The sequence below is a fragment of the Diadema setosum genome, chromosome 9 (genome assembly GCF_964275005.1).
Source record: "Diadema setosum chromosome 9, eeDiaSeto1, whole genome shotgun sequence".
In the NCBI taxonomy this organism is placed as follows: Eukaryota; Metazoa; Echinodermata; class Echinoidea; order Diadematoida; family Diadematidae; genus Diadema; species Diadema setosum.
Genome location: NC_092693.1, coordinates 20,304,247 through 20,330,385, shown reverse-complemented (window position 1 = coordinate 20,330,385; position 26,139 = coordinate 20,304,247). Strand labels below are relative to the sequence as shown.

Sequence of the window (26,139 nt, the reverse complement as noted above, 5' to 3'; positions counted from 1 at the left end):
TCAAGATTCCTATGTAACCGCCATGCCCCTGTCAGTGTCAGGACCATGATCCCCTTGGGTCTTCATCTCATTCCCTCTTGGGGTGGGTAGGGTAGGGTGGGTGGGGGTTCACTTTTTCCATGTTACATCAGGTGCAACTTGTGCTAACAGAAGGCTTTAGATGAGAGACAGAGTAGGCCCTACCGGTCCAGTTTAAAGGGGATGGCTAGTAACTGATCAGTGGGGATCAGTGGGAATGCTGGGGTATGATTGTTCCAATCCTTGTGGGATTCATTTAAGAGTACATTATACATTTATTGTTGTGTGAAAATTATTTGCTTCGTCAGAATGGTCTCATATTCAAGTATACCGGTAGGGCCTAATGTGCAGTTAAATGTTTCCAGGTTAGCATGCCTGTACAGTAACGGGGCGATATTAACGGCCCGTTAACAATAGGTTAATGTACTCTTAAATGAATGCCACAAGGATTGGAACAATCATTCCCCAGCATTCCCACTGATTCCCACTGATCAGTTACTAGCCATCCCCTTTAATGTGTCCCCTTTAATGTGAGGTTTCGTCTCACCTCGACTCGAGCTCCATGCTCCCTATCACCCCCCGGCCCCCTGGGTGACTCCTTTCCCTTGAAAGGACTGCCATAGCGCCACCGCAGTACCATGACCAGTACTGTACGACGTTCATCCACAGTCGTTAACCGATTATCGGTTGGTAACTTGCGGTGGTGTGCTGGCGGCGCTGGTATTCTGAGGTGGGTGTCTGTGGGTTTGACCTGGCTGGCATATATCTACATGTGAACTGTAAGTTGTAGGGCCAAAGATCCTTAGGATCTTTAAGGATCTTTGTTAAGGCCTTGTTGATATACGATTCATCAAGTATTGCATGTGTTTGGTGGGCGATGGAATATTTAACTGGGTCAGTAGTGGGACTGGTCGCCGTCTCTGTTTCTGTCGTATAGACCTAGACTATTGCTTAGTCCCATACATTGGATTTGTTTTTGTTTTTGTTTTGTTTTTTTAATGGTAGTTCTGCCAAGTAAACGTGTAGAGAATAATGCAAAACTTTGTTTTCCTTTCTAAAATGTGGTATTGATGTGTCTGATAAGTATGTTTTTTACTTCTGATTTCTACTTGTGCTGCATGCTGGTAATACTGCTGGTTACTGCCTGTGCATTCCTCTATTAAAACTAGATCTATGTCTATGGCTATGCATAGGTTTCCAATCCAGTCAGTTGACAGTCTATAGCACCCATACCAAGTCCACAAGGTTTGACCTCCAATGCCAGGGACCAAGGTTCGACCATCAGAATCTACTCTACAGTTAGCTTGAGTTTGGGAGGCGTCAATAACTAACTGCAGGGATCAGTTGCGTGTGGCGGCGGTCAGCCGATATGGAGTGGACAGCCATTGTGGTAACATGCCGGGATAAGGCAAGTGCCCGCGCTGTACAAGAGGGTGAGGATCAATGTCCATCACTAACATTTAACAAGTATTATAACGTAGAATCTACAGAGTAGGAGCATTGTGATGATAATTAATGTCTCTTATAGAGTCACAGGTAAAATTGAATATATTGAAGGGTGATCTGTTAATCCTTTGCTCAGTTTGAGATGATACTACGATACTTTCATAAATGTCGTATTCCCACAGATAAGTCACTGCATAAAAGCATTAATGGTTAAATCTTAAAATGTCTGTGGCGAAGAACTCAAATGTGTGACACAGTCACAGATCATTATGTCAGTTGAAGGCAATAAACTACACATCAGAAACCAGTGTAAATCATTCATGTTTGATCACTGATGAAATTCTGAGTTAGAGATCTTTGTCAGATGCAAATGTTAGTAGATATTACCTGTAGGGTCACTGTCAGTAATGAGGTAAAGTGAACTTGAAATCCTAATCAACATATTTAGTCTCTCTGAGGCAAAGAAGAGATATGACAATATGTCAGTCATATAACAGTAGTATTCAGGGCCTGCTTGTTTGAATGCAATTTTCTCAATTTGACATATGATATAAAATATTCAAAGGACAGCAATGTGCAGTTTCAAACATGATGTGCAGTATCAAACATCATGTGTATACATGACAATTGAGAGATTAGAATATCAGGTTTGTGATCATTATTACTGAATCAATTGCAAGACCAGCATGCCTTTGTTCTTCTCAGAGTATTACATCTATTAGTTTGTTGGCCTCTTTCATCGTTTCCCTCAGAGCTTGACCTTCGCCAGAAAAAGGGTCACATCGGTGCCAATACGCTTCTCCTGACCGTGGAGGATCCCCTCTTCAGAGTGGGCAGTGGCGGTGCCACACTCAACGCCCTCCTTGTCATAGCAGAGCACCTCAGCCAGCAGCAGGGATATTCAGTATGTTCTCTTTCATCTCTGTAACCGACAATTTACTCCCAATGCAGGCATGTGCTAAAAAAAAAAAAAAAAAACACCCCCACCAAAAAAAAAAAAAAAAAAAAAAGAAGAGAAAGGAATTAAACAATTAAAGCAAAATGCTTTAAAAACTCAGTGGCTTACATGTTTGCTCTCCAAGTAGACCAACTTGTTATTCAGTGCCGACATTTCCAACTCTGATTTTTTTTTGGGGGGGGGGGTGGGGGAGGGGGAGGGGTTGGTTCCTCTTGATTTTGTATCTGAAAGGCTGATTCTATGGTGGTTGTTTTGTCGCTCAAGATTTTCATGTGTTCTGTGAACCTGTGCCTATATAGGTACAAGTGAAGAGTTTGTTTGCAAAAACCGATAAGTCCATTTTTGAAGATTTTGAAGTACGGTCTCTGTCATAAAGTACAAAATAATACCTTTTAAATGATATATTGGCCACTACATATAAAGGTATATTTTTTAAGTTATGGTCAAAAGAAGCAAAAATTTTCTTATTATTCTCTTTATTTTTCTTGACCTTTAATCGCAAATATCTCCATTTGGCAAATATGGACTTATCGGTTTTTGCAAACAAACTCTTCAAGTATAGTCTGACTGGACTGAAGGAAACTGTATCTGTTTCATCATTACTCTATTCATTTCAGATCAATGCAAGGGTTATGAACAGAACTGGCCCAAAGGAGGCCAACACACTACCCATGGGCAATGGTCTTCCCCTGTACATTAATGGGAGATATTGGTAGAAGTTTATGAATAACTCGAGGGTGCTGCTGGATCGCAAGTCAAGTTTCTCACTAGAAGTGGAACCTAGCTTTGATAGTAACTGGAAAAGCTTGCTCAAGACATACTACAGAAACTGTTCCATGAGAACTTTTTGCACACTTGCGCTCTACAGTGTATGTTTAGACAGTGCTATTTTTTGTTTTATAAAAGGGCAAACATGGTGAATGTAGCAAACCCACAAAACCCTAATTTGCAGTCAGAAATGGCTATTGTATTGTAGGTGCCATCAGTTTTAAGAAGCGTACGGCTACCTTTCAAGTACTCTGTGTTGCTTTATGTGTCTGTGCATCTAGGTTGTCAACAGCGATGTTCTAGTTGATGCCAGGATTTTGATCCTCCATGTGGTAAGCAACTTCCTGAATTGCTGTGATACAGTCCCAGCAGAAATCGTGACAGTTAGAAAAGGAAGACTTACCAATGTAGATTTTTTATTTACATTCTCTACTCTTTTGAGTATGGCTAGAAAATACATTGTATTACATTTATTGATCCAATCAATGTGTATCATGTCTTTTGAAGACGTGAAATGGGATCCTGTTGTTTAGTTATATCAAATGATAATGACTGCGTGATACTAAAAACGTTGATTTTTGTGAATGTAAGACATGATCAAGAATACAGTCAACTTTAAATTATTTTGCAGAACAAGAAGAAATACTGATATAAAGATTGAGTTGGTCCTTTTCAGGGCCACCATTCGCTCAAGAAAAAAAAAAAAATTGTGCATGGTGTACCGGAAATCACCAAAGTTTAGGAAAAAATACATATGTTGACAAAGATTGACTTCAAGAATTCAAATAAAGAGTAACAGCTATGTCTAAAAAATTCTTTACCTGTTTGCTACTGTCGCAATCTGAGGCATTATGTTGCAGGAAAGGGAAATACTTTTTTTGAAGACAAAAAGAGAATGAAGAGAAATTCACTATTTGTGAACTACCATATACTCGTACACTACATGAAGTCATGGATTGTGTGCAAAGTTAACATTACATGTTAAACTTTTATGTGCCTGGGCACCTGGCTTTACAGGCCAAGCTCTTTTCATCTGCAGTCAGCAATCCATCTAGCTATCAAAGTTAGCTTGCCAACTCAGGTGTAGCAGTATGCCTTAATCCCACATGAAGGCCATGGCTGCACAATAGGGAATATTGGGGATTGGGCGATTTCTTTCCTTCACAGGCAATAGCTTCCACACATATTAGCGATTTGGCAAGGAAAGCTCTCCAGGTGATGTGCCAACTGGTGTACAAAGCACATTGAGGCCTGAAGGAAACCAATGCCCAATATAGATGTGGATTGAGTGAAAGCAATAATATTCATAGAACACATCAGTGAAGGTACGAGGAAAATTGGATAATCTTTTCGAAAGTGATGAATTTTTAAATTTTTCGGTGCTGTCATTGCTGGTTAAGAAGATTGCTACAGTTTAAGACATCATTTTGGACAACAACATAAGGAAACTATAAGGAAAATTCCACAAAATTGTGTTTTGTCTTTTTTTAATAAAAAAGTACACTTTCCATTGGGCTTGTTACTGATATGTTGTATGTTAAGGGTAATGCTATTCCCCTGGCTTTCTGAAAGAGGTAAAAGTCAAGTACTCTTTCATTATGGTAGAAAGTGAAAATATGTTGAATTTTTGTTGTCCATGATGACATCATTAAGTGAAGTAGTCTCCTTATCCTGCGATGATGGTGCCAAAATTTTAGAGCATCATCTAAGTGTTGAATAGATTGTGTGATTTTCATCAAACTTTTACTGAAGTGTTTAGCTAATGTTGCTGCTTTAATTCACAGAATCCACATTAATATTTGGGCTTTGGTTTCCTTTAACATTCCTTCACTACATTACAAAATGGATGGCAACAATAGGAGAAGGAAGGGAGACGGAGATATGTACATAGATAGACAAAAATAATGATGATGATGATGATGATGATGATGAAAATGGTGGTGAAGATAATGATGGTGATAAAGATGATGATGATGATGATGATGATGATGATGAAGATGATGGTGATGATGATGATGATGAGGAGGAGGAGGAGGAGGAGGAGGAGGAGGAGGATGATGACGACGGTGACAACACCTATATGATACATATTGACTTCTTTGAATTTCCTTCTCCCAGGGTCCAGCTTTCCCCTTTGACCCCTGCGGGCGGGGCTTCATCACACTACCTTGCAAGCACGTAAGCAGCGAGACGATGGGATACGATGCACTGGTCAGCAACCTGGACTCCATCATCCACACCATTGCTGCCAAGGTCAGCTACTTTTTTTGTGTGTTAGTGTCCAAAGTATGAAAAGAAATCATTCAGAATAAGTCTTCTTTTATAGACCTGTTTTGATTGGGTGCTGTTTTTTCTTTAATGTTGGTTTCTGTTTGAACCATAACTGGGGGCTCGAGTATGCCTATCAATAGTTGATTTATGCACAGACATAGCAATGCGCTGACATACACGGTAGCAATATACTTCACGAGTTGCATTAACGCATTGAATCATCCTTTCTTCATATTTGGGCAGGCCTTCAGTTATGGCCAGTGTAAGTTACTGTGACTTACAACCAAATAGGATTCATCTGCTCATTTCTATATTCATTTATTCACTTGTCCAATCATTCCTGCATTCATCCATTCATTCCTTCATATACCATGTACTCTGTATGCATTCGATTATTCACCTTTTAGTAGTATTGTCAGTTCTGCAACCTCTATCTATGGTTTCTTGGCATGTCCTGTTATGCCATTTACAGAAATATTCACAATTGTTTATCAAAACAGTCATTGTCTACAGTGATTGAAGGCCATCATGTGCAGCCTTCCCGAACACTTATTCAGTATTGATGTATTGTTCAATTCAGTCAATCTATTCAACTACTTTTCAGGCATACCCTGGCAGGCAACTGGTACATACTGCTGCAACATGCCAGTCATTCTATTCTAGTTGTTTTTGTTTTTGTTTTTATTTTTTGTTTTTTTTTTGGGGGGGGGGGTGGTGGAGAAATTCTGTGAGCAGAGCAGTACACTATCTTAATATGAAAGCTTTGAAAAAATTTCTTTTTTTTGGGGGGGGGGGGGGGGAAACCCTTGCAGTTGAAATGAGAATTTAATGTAAATTTGTACCCACCTACTCATCAAATGATGCACCACGCGTTACCCCGGGGTACCGTAGTACCCCTGATTACCGCGTTGTGTAGTGCCACCTCACGTCCATTCGAGAACAGTCAGAGAAAAATGCATGCACTGTGTGCGTGTACATAGTCCTTCCCATGCCACTGCATGTTATACTATGCGTGCATGAAAGCTGCGATACCACTAGCGTGTGCTTTAGTGTAGTGCAGTGCAGTGGCTAGCGCGCGCTAGCACCAGCACCAAAATAATTTCCTCTTTTTGGCACCCAGGGTACAACCTTTTTAAAAAAATAAATAATTCAACAAAATGGCTGATTTTTATTTGGTACCCCGGGATACCATTTATGTCACCAAATGTTTCTTATTCTTGATGTAATAGAGATTTAAATAATGTGTGAAATAGAAATACTCTGTAAATGTGGTTGTCACCAGATCATTTTTTTTTTCCCATTCACTTCATTTAGATCCCTCCTTGTGATTGTGCTGAAATGCACATTGTTTTGTCCAGTCTTTTTATCACTGTTAACAAACTGTCCTTTCACTGTTTGCATGTCTATTCAATTAGACTGTATGTGAGTTTGTGTGTCGACCAACCCCACCGTTAAAAGTTTGTGTGTCTCTCACATTGGATTTATACTACCCTGACCTCACCATCAGTGGCTCTGGTATGTTTTGAGTGTGTGTTTGTGTGGATGCTGGTTCTGATGCTGGTTCTGAGTGTTGAGGCTAGTGGAAGGAACAAAGAGTCACGCTCCAAGGAGTAGACAAATACATATTTTCTATTCTCTTCTTCATGCCATTGTGATATATTTTTAAAGAATTTTTCAAATGATTCATTTCCATCAGTCAACCATGCATTTGGTACATGGCAGTCTGCGTATCCGGGCAATTATCCCCAGAGGGCAAGTACCCCCCCCCCCCGGCTAGATACTGGTTAGTGGTATGGTTAGAGTGAAGATTGGGGTTAAGGTTAGGTTTAGGGTTAGGAGTTGGGTTAGGGTTAAGATTAGGTTCAGGATTAGGATTAGGGTCAGGGGAAGGGCCCGGGGTAATTGCCCAGGGAGTAATTGCCTTAGACCCGGCAGTCTGGTATCCTGCACCTCATTCAACCGACATAGTCCCTGCCACATACTTTCAATGTGGATATCATAACATGCAAAGGGGTAGAAAGTACCCAACTTTCATCATGATCAATATATACACATGTACAATGTAATAACATTCTGTGGTTCTATTTGGGCTTTGCTTTGCGAGGGGGGGGGGGGGGCAGAATCCGCCCCCTCAACGTTTCGCGCTATAATTCTGTAACGTGAAAAGGCCTCGTTGCGAGGCTTCTTGTCTTTCTTTGTTCAAGTCTTGCGCAACTTTCGAGACCAAATTTGCAACGTCCGTGCATTTTTTTCGAAGCCACGCCCACTTTTGTAACAGCATGTCGCTCCAAAACGGGCACAATTTTGTGATTTTGTGTACAAATCCTATGGAAAACAGTGCTCTGTCATGAAAGTCATAAAAACCTGATTATTTTTATAATTAATCACTTTCATTGATTAATTTTATGCTAATTATGGTAGAAAAATGGCCAGTGACAATTTCCAATAAAAACAAAGAAAAAACAAAAGTTGAAAAACAAAGAAATACATAAGAAATTCTGAAAACAATAAAATACATATGAATTGAAATGAGTTTTGGAAGTTTTTGTGATGTACAATTGTTAAATATGCTAAAACAGATTTACAGACCAAAAAGTCGGCTCTCAATGCTTTTAATTAGGCTAAAATATGATCTTGAGCTTAATTTGCATAATTAATGAATTAAAATTAGAAATTGACTGTTTCAAAAAATTTTATGACACAATCTTGTAGATTATGACGTGGGTGTCATGCATGCCTAATTTTGTCGCGATCACAGTACCGATGGCCGAGATCTCGGGGTTTTAGCATACAAATGTAGCCTCCGGTTTTAGCATAGCCCAAAAAGCCCTGTCTGATTTGGCCCTATTTCATATCCTCAGTACATGGTATACACGTTCTAGCGCTCTAGCCTTTATGCGATACGATAGGGGATACAAGCAAAGGCGACCCAGGCCAGTTTGGAGCTGCAAAGCTGCTGCGGCTGTACTATACATACACTAGCTTGCTTTAACTTTACTTACTTTGCTTATAAGCAATCCTACCATGATGTAGGGCAATGCACCCTTTTTGCACCTGTGAGCAGAGAGTCAGTATTTTAGTTGCGTGTTGCGTTCGCTATATACGACATGTTTCTAACTCCTGGAAGCATTTTAGTTGCCTGTCTCTGCACACTCTCTAACTTCCTGTGCTCACCTACATCGTAGCTTAGAATGGTGACCATGCTGCCTATTGAAACTGTATTCCAACATGAGTCTAAAGACCGTTCAACAAAAGCAGCATTGTAATGAATCTGCATCTAGATTCACAAAAGTCTTTTGTACACTTCCTAGAACTCTACTAGCTTTCAAGGTTGCTTGGTAAATTTGATCTTAAAAATACAATCCTGAAACTACTAAGACTCCAAGGTCAGCGTGAGCTTCCTTGAGAGCTACTGTGGATAGTTCTATTTTCATAATATGATACTCAATAGTGTGCATTTCTGTACTTTGTTTCCCAATTTTCAACACAGTACACTTCTCAGGATGACAACGAACCTGCCACTTTACAGCTCATTCCTCCAGTTTCAAGAAATCGCTTGGAATTTGCACAACAGAATCTCTTGTATCAGAGCAAACATATAATTTTGTGTCACCAGCAGACTTAACGACATTTGACTTAAACTCAAAACTACATTTGGGAGATTGTTGACAAAATTTTTTTTTAGAAATTGTTCACAAGAATATCAATGTTTGGATCAGTCTGTGGATTCATGTGTATTTCATCTCAATTTACTCAATCATTTGGTTTTGTGACAGATTAGCCAAAAAAACTGTAGACTTTCTATAAGACTGAAATCTCTGAAAAGACATAGTCTACCACCAAAAGCAGGAGAGTTGGCAAGCATGCAACTACGTGTAGCTATGCAATTTGTGGAGAATTCTGAAATCGAGTGCTATCAAATCGCTTTTAAAGTTAGGGCAAGACTGGCGTGGACTGTAGAGTTGACATAATTTTGTAATACCTCAGGTTGGCAGTGGCCACCATACATCTTCAAACGTAGATAGATGCTGGTCTGATATTGGGGGTTGAGCATAACATGCAGGTATTAGCCCGTGCAATACATATGTATATGCAGGCTGTATTTGGCATGGTGCCAGCAGATTGCTTGATGGTATTCGTTGGGTAGGGGTGATAGATTTTCTCTTGACTTTTCACAGAATGAAAATGTGGGTTTGTGATTTCTTTTCTCTCTTTTTTTTTCCACATTTTTTTCTTTGAACATACAGTTCATGCTTTTCTGTGTTTTTTTTTTAGATGATTCATGAATTTCTTCAATTGATGTCAACCACTGTGAATGCTTGTGGTAATCAAAGCCACACATACTTATCCTAATCTTTGGGTGATTAGTTTCCACAACAAAGATATGTATAATGATAATCTAGGGACACAGTTTAATAAAGTGCTTGGAAGAATTGTTGAGTCTATGTGACATATTCAATTCAGTTTCCATAAGTAAGAAAAAAAAATTGTGGATTTGGGTCATCAGTAGAATGGTGAATATTCATAACTACACCGCAAGTCAACATTAATTTGTGGGAGCATTATGATTAGACACCAGATATAACTTGATATGTTAATGTTGCAGTTTTATTTATCCAAAGGGAATGTATAAACATGGTAGCTTTTTTTCATGGGCTGACATCATTTCAAGCTGTATTCATAGTGGAATTTGAGATGTATACATCCATGGGGTGATTTCAAATTATTGCCTCTCTTTTATAATAGTTGTTCGACTGACAGGTTTTTATTGCCAAAATAGCAGTGTTTCCTTAGATCTGCTAATATCCTCAAAGAGACAAAGCGTTGGTTAGATTTATGACAGAATACTGGAGGGATCGTGGTCTGTGAACAAGGGAACATTCTTTGCTGTCACTACAACTGTATTTGCTAAAAAGAAAAAAGCTCAAGAAGTAGTTTTGTTTTTATCACACCATGTCCTTTGAATGATTGAGTGTTTCCTTCGTTGGATACAAGTATGTTGTATTAAAGCATGTCTGAATACACACCTGCCCTCACAGACACACATACAAATTAATGAATAGAAAGAAAGATATTAGATATTAGGACAGTATGAGGAATGAAGTGCAGTGGCATAAGTGCAGGTCATGTGATTTGAAATGTTGTGACATCATTGTTTTCATTCCCCCCCCCCCCCCCACTTTTCCCAATCAGCTGAGCAGGGACAGCCCAGCAGGTGTTTGGGTATCCAGTACAGATATGTTGCTGACCGTCCCTGGAATGCCTCCGAAGGTGGACTGGTCAGCCAGCCCGGACAGTGCCTTCATCTTCTCTGTCCCAGCCGATGACCGCTACGCCAAAAACCATGGAATCTTGAAAATTGATGCAGAGGTATTATCATTTTTTTTAACAATCCTGTTCCATATAGTGTAGACTGTTATGAATTTATCCATTTATTAAAAAAAAAAAAAAAAAAAAAGATTTTCCTATACGAAGAGATATTATGGTTTCTGAGTTTCTCACAATAATGTGATTTGCCTGTGTGTTACATTAATTTAGTGAGCAGTAAGTAACTAGAAAGAGCAAAAATCCACATTTTTGTGTTTCACTATGTTACTTTAAGTCTGTCAGTAAATTTTGAATGTAATTTTGGTTATCTGTACTCTAGCCACCTAGACTCTTTCATATCTCAGAGCTTTATCAGCGTTCAAGGAAATGTGTCATTACAGATATTTGTCCGAGGACAATGGTGTCTTCACTTTGCTTATAACTTCTTTGTTCTCAACTGAACCAGGGTTATGTGGATGATATATTCTACAAGCCAGGGCCTACTAACATGAAGCAGAGTTCCTTACCAGATGGCAGCATCCCACTGATTAGTGGAGTCATATTTTTCCCTGTCAGGTAAAGCTGATAATGAAAAAAAAAAAGTTAACACCTTTAAAAGGGATGATAAAGCATTAGTTGAAGTGAGAATACAGCATATATGATTTTTTTTTTTTTTTTGTGAGATGATTAGAAAGCACTTTATGACATTTTAAAAAGCACACAATTCTAAGAAAAATTCAAAGGTTATTTGATGAAAATCAGTTTTGAAATGGCTGAGATATCAAAAGACAAAGAGACCCTAATGAAAGTTGGGTCCCACCTATTATTAGGATCACTTTGTTTTGGATATCTCAGCCATATTCAAACCATTTTTTTTTTAATCAAACAAATTTAAATTCCCTTTTAGAATTATATAGGATCCTCAGTCATATTTCATATGAGGTTTCTCATTTTCTCAAAAAAGAAAATCATTGTTAAAAAAAAATGTTGGAAACCTGAAACTCCATCTCAACCGAAACTGCACCATCTTTTTAACCTGTTGAAGACTTGTTGGGAGTGTACTGGGGCAGGTGTCTATGGGAAACATGCGTTATAACAAAATCATATCGTCGTCGGTGGGTTAAAGGACAAATTCACCTTCATTAACATAAGGATTGAGAGAATGTAGCAATATTAGTAGAACACATCATTGAAAGTTTGAGGAAAATCGGACAATCCGTTCAAAAGTTATGAATTTTTGAAGTTTTTGTGCAGTCACCGCTGGATGAGAAGACTGAAAACAGTACACGTTCCCTTGACTCATTACTGACATATGTTATGGGTAATATTATTCCCATTGCCTTTAGAAAGAGGCAAGTCAAGTGCTCTTTTATTATGCGAAAAAAGTGAAAATATGTTGAATTTTCTTTACATTTTCTTTATACTGTTGTACTCATATGACATCACGAGCCTTAGTAGTCTCCTCATCCAGCGGTTCCGACACAAAAATTTTAGAAATTCATAACTTTTGCATCGATTGTCCAATTTTCCTCAAACTTTCACTGATGTGTTCTACTGATATTGCTGCATTCTCTCAATCCTTATGTTTATGAAGGTGGTACAGACTCTGGAGGTGCTTTCTCGGTCAGTTGGCATAGATGTTAGGAAACTAAATCATTAATGAAAAGAGATTACCTAATCCCCCTATTCGTTATTGTGCCACCATGACCTCCCTGCTGGATTGAGGCACATTGCTACGTCTGCGTGGGCTTGCTAACTGTACAACTACCATGGTACGTGGGTATGCCAAAAGTCAAGTTCGCATGGATTTCAGAGTGCTGATGAATAAGCTTGGCATGTTAAAGGTCCTGTTGACCTTTGGGAGCAGTGATTTAAAAAAAAAAAATGTTCCAAGATATCACATTTGATGCATATGTGTAGGTCTGTTGTATCCCAAAACATCTTACCTTATAAAAGATTTTCGCAATAAAGCATAAAATAAAGGAGATATCAGTATTTTTCTCAATAAACCATAAATGTTGATGGTTTGGTCTGGAAACTTTTTTTATTATAACTGTTGTTCACATTTTGTATATTTAACAATACTTTCGATTATACTGATATAATTTTATACAGTGGGTGTTTGTATCCCTATTTCACATTTTAGATCTGTTTTATAACACTAATGCTGGGTTTCTGTTTCATCTGCAAATGGTAAATTATGCCTGTAAATGCCGGGCATACATAAAGGGAAGGAGTCTGACACCTTTTCATATTGTGCATTAGGTTCAATTTCTTTCACATCTTCTTTTTCTAAAGTCAGACGCTCCCAAGGCAGCCATCAAAAATTCAGTTTATGCTGTCTCCACTGATGTTTGCTACAGGCCAATTTGTGATTTAGGTCATGTGCACATAGCACATATGACCTGTCTTTTTTTTTAAAGTTTGTTAGATACTTCACTCGTTTCCAAAAGGGAAAAAATGCATAAGCTTACTGGACATAACAATTTATTGAATTCATGCTCAAATGAAGAATCAACTTGTGTAGATCAGGTGACCAGAGTGGTCCGTCAATCAACAAACTTTTGCTGTGATATTGTTGACTAGGCTATTCATTTTTCTAAGCATAGTGAAAGAGCACTTGACATACCCTTTTCAGAAAGCTGGGGCAAAAGTATTACCTATGACCAACGTCAGTAGCAAGTCGAAGGAATGTGTACTTTCTATACAGAAATTAGATTTTGCAGAATTCTCTGTATATTTTCTCTTGTTGTAATATATGGTTGTTTTGCTATGAAGTCACAAACTGTTGTATTCTTCTCACCCAGCGATAGCAGCACCAAAACTTTGAAAAATTCACAACTTTTGAATGGAGTGTTCGATTTTACTCGAACTTCACTGATGTGTTCTACTACACTGTTGCATTCACTCAATCGACATGATATATGTATTTGTGGATATAATTTCCCTTAAAAGCTAATGATATTTAATCATCTGAGATGCTGAATTGCATCAATATTGGACACAATTGCTGGTGTGGGTATGCTGATACTTTCCTCATCATTGATGCGACATAACGCGTTTTGATGCATAGGTATTTGCTGTCCATGTTTACCAATTCATTGCTGGCAGAGCACGGCAGTCATTCATGTCAGAGCGCATGCCCCTCAGCTTCTCAATTGAGGAAACGCTTTAGTCTGAAATTTTGATGCTTTAATTTGCAGGGTGGCGGAAAAGTTGCTTGTGTGTCACATGTGCCCACCGTTGGATGCGTGCACCTACATGGGGCTCGACAGTGGGGTCAAACCAATGCAGGTCAGCACACAGACTGGTGTTATGTCTCACATACCGATTCTAAATAAAGAAAATTATCCGTACCACATGATGATCTGCTCTATTCATTCCTGATCAAGTCAAAAAAAAAAAAAGATTAGATATAAAAGTAATCCGTTTCAGGCCATCCACTACTAGCATACTGTTACCTTCAACTTAATGATGAAATTATGCCCAATGAAGGTGTTAACAAGTGAAGACAATTTATTCTCTTTGAAAGGCAGTGGATGATCCTTTTGTTGTCTGTGAAATTAATCTCAAGTTTGATTAGGAAGCCATTATCTTGGGAAAGCTTTTTTTTTGTATGGCCCAAATATTGACAAACCTTATGCTGTGAAACTGCAATAAAATTCCTGCTGTAAGACAAACAGTAGTGGCATATCCCATGTAATATAAAAATGATGCAAACTTAACCTCTCAATGTATTCCAGTAATAGTGGATATTTTTGTGTGAGTAATTATTTGCATTCTGTCGCATGTTTCTTTAATTCTGCGGCATCAAAGATATGAAATATCATTACATATTACAAGCAAAGATACTTGCCTGCTTTTATTTCTGCGCCACTTTCATGTTGCCCCAAAATATCCCTTTTTACAGTAATGCCAGTATGTTTTAAGTTGTCTTGCTCATTGTCTTTCATTGTATATAATTATCTTTGTGTCTTTGTCTATTCATCTCTCTATCATTCTCTCTCTCTGTTGTTTGTCTCTTTCTCAAATTATTTTCCATTTTTGGTGCATGTTGCCTTTTCTAGGTTTCTTTTTTTTTCTGTGTGTCTGTTTATCTGGTTTTCTTTGTATTGACATTCTCTCTTTTTTCTTGACTTCCTTTTTTGTCCGCGTGTCTCCTTTTTTTGTCGGCGTGTCTCATTTTTTTCCTCGTCGCCAGCTGTCCCTTTTCTTCGACTTCATCCTTCCGATGACTGCCAGCGGCGAGGAGGAGGAGTTCATCTCGGGGCAACGGTGCAAGGCGTACGACAACGCCATCGGCCTCCCCGTCTCCGAGGCGGAGCAGCAGACGAAGAGGATCGCCCGGAGCGTCCTCTGGCAGCACTTCCGGGGCATCAAACTCCGAGCAGGTAATGAAAGGGGCCTGCCACCAAATCAGTGGCTTATAGGTGGTCATCAAGGAAGTTTAATGTGTCAACATCATGTTCATTTATTCATTCGTCTCAGTAAACATGGAAGGTTGGACAGTCATATCCAGTCTGACATTTTATATCAAAGTGTTATTGAGGATATTGTAACTCTTGCTTCAAATCCTCTCAATTCTTTTCCCTGAATTTGCATAGATCTGGATTATCATTTGTGTTTCTCATAGTTTTGAAATGTGACATGGAGCCCATGCTTTGTTGTTATTGTTGTTATTGTTTCCTGTCCTGTGTTGCTAAATTTGTTTTATAGTGTGTGCAGAGCTCATCTAGATATTATATTGTTAACCCGTCGAGGACGAGTATACTTGGGCAAGCGTCTATGGGAAATGCATGTTGTAGCAAAATCAAACCGTCCTTAATGGGTTAATGTAGATGAGAACAAAATCAAAGTGGGTGGGGAGAGTAGTTTTCCTGGACTGGTGATATCAGTGTGTAGAAGGGCATCTGAAATCACACTGATTTCTTGGTTGCCCCTGATAAACTATTCTTTGGAATCCTCCATTTTCAATTATTATAAAGAAGTGATGTATATTCATCCCACACCATTTGGATTTGAGTTTCTGCACCATGTCTTTTGCTAATTTTGTGTATAGAGTATTGTGAATAATCTACCTACCTCCAGTAGCACTAGGAGTAAAAGCTAAAAGGCGAGGGAACTTAGAATAATATGCACAACAACTGTATTGTATGGTTTGTTTTCTTTGTGTCTCTGAATCTCTTGTGCCTTGTGTTGTACTCTATACTTGTACCCAGTTGTCCTGGAGAATGGTAGCCATAACTACCAGACCCTGGCCGGTGGGGAGCATCTGAAGCATCTTGTCAGCTGTCCAATGAAGGGAGAGGATGGCGGTCACTTCGCCTGGTCAAATACAACTCACAGCTTCCAAGAGGTAATGTGTTTTTACTGCTCGTCAGATTAGCCATAGTGATGTTGTGGTTGTTGCTGTTAAATTTCCATTTGAATTTTCTTTGCAATAACGTGTACTAGGTGAAACACTTGATAAGCACACAGACATTTGATATATTTAGCAGAGGGCTTAAGACCTTTTTGAGTGTTTTGTTTTTGTAGTTTCCTCTATTTTTTTTTTTTTGAGGGGGGGCATTCCAAAACAATTTTGTTTTTCTTTGTCTTCTATCTTTTCTTTCTTATCCTGTCATTTACTCTTACTGTACATCAAACTGTTAATAACATATTATGATTAGATATGCAGTTGGCTCCATTGATTTTTTTTTTTTTTTTTTTTTTTTTTACAGGAAGGTGCTCAGCTAAAGGAAGACACCATTGTCATCAACTCCATCCTGGGGTCAGGGGTCGCAGTCACTGGGAAGTCATCGGTCATCGTCCACAGTCACCTTGAGGTAAAATTCATTTGTGCTTGTCAATGCTGTAGCGCATGCAAGGTTTATCTAGTACTTGGAAAGGAAGCGAGATATTTGGCCCAACTAAAATATGTGACGTCCCTGAGTTTGAGTGACTTTGGTTCAAAGTTTGTGTCCGTACAACCAATCTTCAGCAAGAAAATTGATGAAGAGAAGTAACTTTGCCCAAGTGTGTAATGAACAGGAAGTATCAGGTTCTGTATTCCCAAATTTCAACTTTATCTGACTGAAAAGACATCAAGCAATGTTGTTGCACCCACACAAATTTAAGTGTAACAAGTATTTCAGTAGTGTTACCCCTCTGCTCAAGGTCGTGGTGTTAACTATTAAGCTTATTTGAGCTGCAGTTCATTTCATTTCATTTATTTCATTTCCAATAACAAAAACATGTTTACATACATACTGTAGCACAAAATCGATGCAAAAATGTTACAAATGAAAATACTGTGAACTGACAATAAATACCGGTACTGTGACCTTTCTGATTATACCAAATCTAAATGGTTGAAAATGGAGAGGACTGCTAAAAAACAGAGCTTGTAATTTGTTAATGTTAAGTTTTTATGGCGCATTTCGATTATGGCTCATAACTTTTAATGTATATGTCTGTTTGTGACCAAACTTGGATGGTAGATGTCCTTTGGGAAGTTAAAGGTCACCATAAGGTCAAAGGTCACTGGCAGGGGTCAACGAACTTTTAGGGCCCAGTGTTAAGTTTTTACGGCGCATTTCGATTGTGGCTCGTAACTTTCGATCCCTATGTCCGTTTGTGACCAAACTTGGATGGTAGATGTCCCTTGGAGGGTTGAAGTTCATCAAAAAGTCAAAGGTCACAGGCAGGGGTCAACGAACTTTTAGGGCCCAATGTTAAGTTTTTAACGGCACAATTTGATTATGGCTCGTAACTTTTGTTCCCTATTTCTGTTTGTGACCAAACTTGGATGGTAGATGTCCCTTTGGAGTTGAAGTTCATCACAAGGTCAAAGGTCACAGACAAGGGTCAACGAACTTTAAGGACCCAATGTTAAGTTTTTACGGCGCATTTCGATTATGGTTCATAACTTGTGATCCCTATGTCCGTTTGTGACCAAACTTGGATGGTAAATGTCCCTTGGGGAGTTGAAGGTCACCACAAGGTCAAAAGTCACAGACAAGGGTCAACGAACTTTAAGGACCCAATGTTAAGTTTTTACGGCGCGTTTCGATTATGGTTCATAACTTGTGATCCCTATGTCCGTTTGTGACCAAACTTGGATGGTAAATGTCCCTTGGGGAGTTGAAGGTCACCACAAGGTCAAAGCCATAGGTGAGGTCAATGAACTTCCGGGATTTAGAAAATATTGATTTCTTCTACGCGAATGGGCAAGACACATTTTGGCACTTGCCTTGTTATTTAGAAGAAAGAAGGGACATGAAATTAGGGCATACAAAAATATGACTCATTCTTGGACATAAGAATTTATTTTGAATATTCTTTAAATTAAAAGTAAAATAATTAAAACTTGCAGCTTCATTTATACTGTTATCAAGAGAATTTCATAATTAAAGAGCAGAAAAAGAGGATATAGATTTGGCGAAGCTGTGTTTTTTTTGGAAAATAAGAGAAATGCATAATACAATCTTATAATGAGATCTTTGACATTCTCCCTCTACAGTGCAAGATGAACATCTCTAAAGATTCCTGTCTTCTGAACATTGATAGGGACGCTTCCAAGGTGAGATTCTAGTATGCAAATATTCAATGTTTATGAGTGTGATGGTTCTGAATGTTACATGAGCGTGCAAGTTTAACCATTCTATTCAACGATGCAAAGCAGCGTTGGATAGAACGGTTAAACTTGCACCGAATGTGATATTCGAACCATCGCATAGTTGATAAAACATTGAATATTTGTTTTATCAATATGCCTTTGAGGCATATTATGGCACTTTGAAATTTTATGCCACAAGGTGTACTATGGTACGCAAATTTTGGTACCCATTGTGTGCATGAGGTGCAGCGTTGCATGTGTGGTGTAGCTGGTTTTGTGCTTATCGGTTGATGCTGAAAAAAAAACCTCAAAACAAGAAATTGCTTCTGCTTTGATAGGATTCTATTCAACGATGCGAAGCAGCGTTGAATAGAATGGTTAAACTTACACTGAATGTGATATTCGAACCGTCGCACAGTTGATTAAACATTGAATATTTGTTTTATCAATATGCCTTTGAGGCATATTATGGCACTTTGAAATGTTATGCCACAAGGTGTACTAAGGTACGCAAATTTTGGTACTCATTGTGTGCATGAGGTGCAGTGTTGCACGTGTGGTGTAGCTGGTTATGTGCTTATCAGTTGATGTTTAAAAAAAAATAAAAACAAATAAAAACAAGAAATTGCTTTTGCTTTGATAGGAGAAAGAATCAGAATGGAAAGTATGTTTTACTCTCAATGTACTTTAACCACTTCACATAAGGTAGCAGTTGATGACTCATGGTGTTGAAAGTGTAAAGACTGTTCTAACCTCAGGGTTTGAAGTGCTCTTTCTGAGTATTTTTAAGTCTCTCGTCAGTAACTGTTTAAACCCTCTAAATGGACCTGTCCGTCTGTTCCCTTCCGCACCCATCATCATTTGAATAAAACCTTTGTTTGCTTTGAGTGCCCATTAGCACAGAAATTCCCTCAGTGATGAACACTCGGAAAGTCCCTGGCCACAGAAAGGCTTAAACGTTTCAAACTGTGCGGAGAGACAGCCAGCTTCCCTCTTTTAAAGGGGCATTCCAGACAATTTTCATAATTTCACATCCTGTTGTACATAAATCAACAGCTCCATGTATCAGATTTGTGGAATTTATTGTGGTCTTTGAGCGGAGAAATCAGTACTCTTAAAAAAAAAGAATTACATTGAACAAAGATGATGACATAGGAGCCTCACATATTTCAGAAATGTAGCAATGTAATTCCATTACAATACACATGCTTAACAAGTGACCCGTGTAGAATCTATGCATGCCTTCTTCTTTTGTTCTGCTCCCTTGAGCCCCTACTCATACATTTTTGTTGTGAGGCTGTCATGTCGTCATCCTTGTTCATTGTGATTTGTTATGAATCATGAAAACGTTTATATTCCTCATCTCAATCACTACAAATTCTGAAATTCTGTACTGAGTATATGTAATTTATCGTTGTTCAAATGTAAAAATCTGAAAATCATCCAGAGGTCTCCTTTAACCCTATTCTAACTGGGGGGGGGGGGGGGGGGGTCAAATTGACCCCCCCTTCGACGTTTCGCGCTACGATTCCACAACGCGCCAAGATTTTGCCGCGTCGTTTCATGACTTTTTTCATTGAAGTCTCCCGCATATTTTGAGACCAAATTTGCGACGTCCGGGTACACCATTCTGAAGTTATGCAATGTTTTGCATATGCATGTCAACCCGAAAACCGCTTGAATTCATGATTTCACGTGCAAATCCAATGCAAACTGTTTAATGGATATTGTTTAATGGATATAAATTAGATTATTTCAACTTTTAACCATTGAAATAAATCAATTCTAATGTAGATAAGCTTGAAAGAGTGCCTCCAACAAATTTTGGCATAAAAACAATAGAAAACAAAAGATCGAAAACACAATAAAATACATAAGAAATTAACAAAACAATAAAAACAAAAGAAAATGATGTCTATTGCGCTATTTTTTTACAAGAAAATTGTTTGATGTGTCTTGAGGAACTCTGACACAAAAATGTAATAATCCTTCAGTCTTTTTGATGGAGTTATAGGTGAAAATATGATTTCGTGCATTAATTTGCATAATCAATTTATTATAAAATAAGAAATCAACATTTTTCTATTGTATGACCATGTAATCTTGTAGTTGACATCCGGCTCTATGTTCAGGCAAAATTTTGCGGTGATCGCGCGATCGGCGGCCGAGATCTGAAGGGGGGGTCAAATTGACCCCCCCCCCCCCCCCCAGTAAAAACTTGGTCTCAAATAGCCCAGTTAGAATAGGGTTAAACATTTCAAACTGTGTGCAGAGACCGCCGGCTTCCCTTTTTGAAACTATATACCACCCCCTTCCTTATTTATAGTTGTTCATATGTAAAAGTCTGAAAATCATCTGGAGGTCTCCTTTAATGCTATATACCATCTCCTTCCTGTGCCACCCCACATCCCAGGAGCTGGAGAACGCGAGCCTACCAGAGAGCGTCTTCTTGCAGGGCTTCAACCTCTATCTGGGTCACTACCCGAGGGTCAAGACCAAGATATACACTGTCCTGGGCAAGTTTGACTCAATCATGGTGAGCACAATCACAGCCGCTCCTTTTGCGACCACCCAGCTCAAAACTTGCAGAAAGTTGCAGATTAGGATTCTTTGTAAAGGACCAAATATGTGTCATTTGGGTTGACCAACTCAAATTCTTTATTAAAGTTTGTCTTATCTGGGAGAATAATCTTTTCTCTACCTTCGGTCAAAACTTGGCGGCTTACAACAAAGCCAAAATCGAGATATGATCAGCTTTGCTGGACCATATTTCTTTGGACAGGCGCTGCTTTCACTGTGAAATAGAAAATGAATTCATTGATACTTACTGCACAGCATGCCTGAGTGACCATGATTTTTAAATCCTCTTTTCCCCCTTTTCTGTGAAACTGCACCTCCTAACTCTCTCTCTCTCTCTTCTTTCAATCACTTTTTGAATGCGTTAGATGGGTTAGGATGGTCCAATTTTAACAAGTTATATAACATTTTAAAGCATAGAGCTTACTCTTTTAGACTACGTAGAAAAGTAGAAATTCGTTTTGGCCTACTTTTTTGTGGGTTTTGAGCTGGGTAGTCACATTTCGTATTCAGATATCTGCCAGGACTGTAGACTTTCAGTGATTGCAGGGTTACCGTGACGACAACTTGAATCCTAAATGTCTGATTGGTTGTTCCACTGGTCTATGCCTCAGTAACAGCTGATTGTTACAAAGTACAATAATTGGAAACCTTGCAGTGCAATGGGTCCCTAGATAAGTCAGTGAGAATGTAGAGAAGCATAGTATTGTGTACAAGATCATGGTAGCGTATGTGTAGGCTTTGTTTCTTGAGACTAGAGCTCTACCGCCAACATTTTTGGCACTGCTCTTATCAAATTACTTTAAAAGCTTCAATATGAATTAAGTAAGAACATTTAAGTACTAACATTACTCCCTTGTGGATAAATAAAAAGATTGATAAGGAAAAAGATGGAAAGATTTTATACAAATAATGCACATGAGAGAGTGCATATGTACATACATACATACATACATACATACATACATACATACATACATACATACATGCATATATACAAAGGTAACAAGAGAGAGCGTGACTACTGTGCCCTGCATGTTGCTGCGTGTCACATATCTTATGTAATCCCGCAGCCCTAGTACTGTGTTGGGATATCGTGCCCTAACATCGGATGTCTTTACTTTTTGTGTGGCCTCTTTGCACAATCCCATGGAAGCATGAAGTGGAAAAGTTTACTAAAAGATCCAGATGTCAAGCTATTAAAAAAATAAATGCAATTGTACAATTTCAAACAGTTGAATACTCTGATGATTTGTTCAGATAAAAAGTTAGTGTAAATGTATAAAAAAAGATAGAGATTACCTAATCCCCTAATCCCTAATGTGTCACTCTTGCCTTACTGTTGGACCAAGGCACATTGCTACACCTTAGTGAGGTGCAGTTAGGTCCAGTTTGGAAGGATTGAGTGGATATATGCTGATAAAAAAGCTTGTCAGGTCATACTATAGCTGGATATTATTGCACTATATGGAATTTGGCATATTTGTCTTGCTCTGCAAATGTGCTTTGAATGGAATTACATTTAGCGTCTGTGACAAAACATTGTCATCCATGCCCTTTGGATCATGCTTGTCAAATTAATGAAATGCTCAAAAATAGTGATTCTTACAATTGTGCTAAATAAGGCAGGACAGACTAAATAAGGCAGGAAAGAGAAGGGCCCAAATTCGCAAAGGTGGTTTAAATCAAATGTATGATTTAGATTTAGTCCATGGACTTTAATACAAAAATGCATGATATAGGCATCCTTTGCTTGTGTGTGTATCAGTGTAACTTGTATTGGAAGTCTGTTGTAACCTTTTGAGGACGAGTCCCGGGTATGCTCAGGCAAGTGTCTATGGGAAATGTGTGTTGTAGAAAATCAGCTCGTCCTCAACGGATTAATAGTGTACAAACAAAAGTTTGCACAACCCATGGACTGTTGAAATCCAAGCCACCTTTGCATATCCAGGCCAGGGAGTGGATGTGATGAATTCATTGCAAAGACCACTCATACATCCCCTGTATGTGTGTCCTTGCCTGACCATACAGACTCCATACGTGAAGGGCACCAGCTCCTTCTGTAACTCCCCGTGGATGGTGTTCCTGACCAGGACTGGAGTGGACAAGGAAGACCTGTGGCCCACTCACTTGGTACGTAGGATATCATCGTCATTCTTCCCTCTCCTGTTGGCTCTCATTGTGCCACATAGTTAAAGGACAAGTCCACCTTCATATACATGTGGATTGAGTAAATTCAGCAATATTAGTTGAACATATCAGTGTAAGTTTGGGAAACATTGGACAATTCCTTCCAAAATTATGAATCTGCACAGTCACTGCTGGATGAGAAGACTACTACAGTGTATGATGTCACATGGGTACAACGATATGAGGAAAATATAAAGAGAAGTTCACAAAATTTTACTTTTTGAAAAAAAGTGCACATTTCCTGGACTCGACTCGTCCCCCTTGCCTTCTGAAAGAGGCAAGTCAAGTGTTCTTTTATTATGCGAGAAAAGTGAAAACATCTTGAATTTTCTTCATATTTTCTTTATATCGTTGTACACATGTTACATCACAAGTTGCAGTAGTCTTCTCGTCCAGTCGTGACTAAGCCGAAACTTCAAATATTCATAACTATTAAACGGAATGTCAGATTTTCCTCAAACTCTCACTGATGTGTTCTACTAATATTGCTGCATTCACTCAATCCACATGTCTATGAAGGTGAACTTGTCCTGTAATACTATCAAAGGGAACAGTGCCTGCAGAGATAGGATGGTAGAGTGGTAAAAAGAGTTTGATCAAGCATTGTATCAGTGCTGGCCAGCGTGAACACTCGTGTACTACATTCAAAAGTGTTTGACACCTTTGATCTCAAAATACTCCTTAACTACTCAGTATCCTGGCAAATCGCCTCAGCCAGACAAGTTTCTTCATATGCCCCTACGATATATTGCCAGCAAATTCCAAATGATGGAAGATTAATTTTGAACCCTCTAAGAACTATGTTTTATCTTTAACAACCCTGCAATACAAAACTGCAATGCACAAATCACGTGCATTGGACATTCACAGTACTGACAATTGATATGAGAACAGAGTATAGTTGGGTTAAGACTCATATTGAGTGCAGCAAAGATGAAAATGTAATGGCTTCCTAGCATATCCCGCAAAAAAGGTCAGAGTACCGCAGCACAAGGCTCCTATCACTAGAAATGGAAAGTGCTTTGGTTGCCTTTAATTAATATCGTTTCAAGCACTGTAACCCATGTGTTTTCAACACAGACTGATTTCAACTCATAACATCTTCAACCTTCTCATCATTCTTGACATGGTCTTAATATGTGACTTTCTCCTTGCGCATTATTGCATTTCAGTCGGACTATGACCGCACGCTGTACAACGCCAAACTGTTCCCTGTGATGGCGTGCCAGATTTCTATCGGGATAAAGGAGGCCCTCTGGCTGCTGCACGGGGAGAAAGACGAGGAGATGCTTCAACGATGGCGGTCGTCGTGGCGACTGTCATTGGAAGAGATCATGATGAATATTGACCCATCCACAGAGTTTCAGTGGAGAAGGTGAAGACTTTTAGAGCTCATTCTTCTTATTTTGCTTCTTCTCCGTTCCCCTTTTTTGGTTTATTCTCTATTCCCCTTTCTCATACATTCATTGTTTTACTTGATAAATTGAGGGTGTCATCATTGATTGCTAAAATATTCCTAAAGCAAATGATGTACTACATCTCAATGTATAATAACTCTTTCTGATAGGATGCCGGCATACATTAATGTGAATGTACATTAATACGGTTTTGATATTTCCAGTTTTACTTTCTAATGCTACAAAAACCAGGATTTTACTTTCTATAGAAACATTTCTTAATTTGAATTCCGCGGAGGCCTGTTTGTGAATGGTGTATGAACATTTCATACCTAGCATATAAAAAAGTGTGATATTAAACACAAGTAGTATTTATCGATCGATTAACAGTTTGTATGGAATGTGACCTTTGCTAATGATCCTGTTGTGACTCTACTTTCAGTGAAAAATAGTCTGTGCAATATCTTCTGGTTTGGTTGTGATCAAAAGGGAGCCAGGACCTAATTTTTATGTATTTGTTTGCTTGGCCCCGATAGGGAGATGTTCATCCAGGTTGGCCTCAAACATGTGGAGGATGTGCTACTCAACAGCAGGAACCAGGGCATCCTCCCCATGCTCAAGTGTGCCGTTGCCGAGGGTTACGCCCAACTGATGCTGGACCGGCTGGATGCGAGTGAGCATTGCATGAGAGGAGTTTATGGAATGACGGTTGTTTGTGGGTCCAGTTGACATATGAAGTAGAAGAATGGCGTGGACAGATTTGGTGTTTCCGGCCATGGCGCATGTGAAGTGTTCGAGTGGATGTTGTTCGGAAGATTTCTAAGTGCCAGACCTGTTTCTGATATGATGAATGCAGGATGTTTCACATGTGCTATAAAATTGTATTATGTATGATACTGTGCTGTGAATTATGAATCTGGTGGCAAAATGTTGATCATAGATGTAATGATTATGTTGCATATAATGAGGGTGATGATGATTTGAGTGGTGATGATATTTATGATGAATTATGGTGAAGGAGTACCTTTTATAGTAACTTAAAGGACAAGTTCACCTTCATAAACATAAGGATTGAGAGAATGCAACAATATTAGTGGAACACATCAGTGAAAGTTTTAGGAAAATTGGACAATCGATGCAAAAGTTATTAATTTTTAAAATTTTTGTGTTGGAACCGCTGGATGAGGAGACTACTACAGCTTGTGAGTCCTATGCATACGACCGTATAAAGAAAATGTAAAGAAAATTCAACATATTTTCACTTTTTTCGCATAATAAAAGAGCACTTGACTTGCCTCTTTCTAAAGGCAGGGGGAATAATATTACCTGTAACATTTGTCGGTAACGAGTCAGGGGAATGTGTACTTTTTTTCAAAAGATGAAATTTTGTGAAATTCTCTTTATATTTTCCTTATATTGTTGTACGCATGTGACATCTAAGTTATTCACACACTGCAGTAGTCTTCTCATCCAGCGGTTACTGCACAAAAACTTCAAAAATTCACAACTTTTGAACGGATTGTCCGATTTTCCTCAAACTTTTAATGATGTGTTCTACTAATATTGCTACATTCTCTCAATCCTTATGTTTATGAGGGTGAACTTGTCCT

At 38.7% G+C, this 26,139-nt stretch overlaps 1 protein-coding gene across 1 annotated transcript in view; it reads left to right on the top strand.

Annotated features, from left to right (window-relative positions):
- The first annotated feature begins 769 nt into the window (after nucleotides 1-769).
- Nucleotides 770-26,139, top strand: part of LOC140232984 (L-fucose kinase-like) — a 37,259-nt gene continuing 11,889 nt past the window's right edge. The window contains exons 1-16 of the mRNA XM_072313090.1: nucleotides 770-797; nucleotides 1,212-1,451; nucleotides 2,217-2,368; nucleotides 3,472-3,522; nucleotides 5,309-5,443; nucleotides 10,655-10,831; nucleotides 11,235-11,344; nucleotides 13,972-14,062; nucleotides 14,970-15,159; nucleotides 15,988-16,124; nucleotides 16,489-16,593; nucleotides 18,270-18,329; nucleotides 20,779-20,901; nucleotides 22,974-23,075; nucleotides 24,305-24,507; nucleotides 25,066-25,202. Coding sequence (XP_072169191.1) covers nucleotides 1,388-1,451; nucleotides 2,217-2,368; nucleotides 3,472-3,522; nucleotides 5,309-5,443; nucleotides 10,655-10,831; nucleotides 11,235-11,344; nucleotides 13,972-14,062; nucleotides 14,970-15,159; nucleotides 15,988-16,124; nucleotides 16,489-16,593; nucleotides 18,270-18,329; nucleotides 20,779-20,901; nucleotides 22,974-23,075; nucleotides 24,305-24,507; nucleotides 25,066-25,202 — 1,837 coding nt within the window. The 5' untranslated portion in view covers nucleotides 770-797; nucleotides 1,212-1,387. The remainder of the gene's footprint in view (nucleotides 798-1,211; nucleotides 1,452-2,216; nucleotides 2,369-3,471; nucleotides 3,523-5,308; nucleotides 5,444-10,654; nucleotides 10,832-11,234; nucleotides 11,345-13,971; nucleotides 14,063-14,969; nucleotides 15,160-15,987; nucleotides 16,125-16,488; nucleotides 16,594-18,269; nucleotides 18,330-20,778; nucleotides 20,902-22,973; nucleotides 23,076-24,304; nucleotides 24,508-25,065; nucleotides 25,203-26,139) is intronic.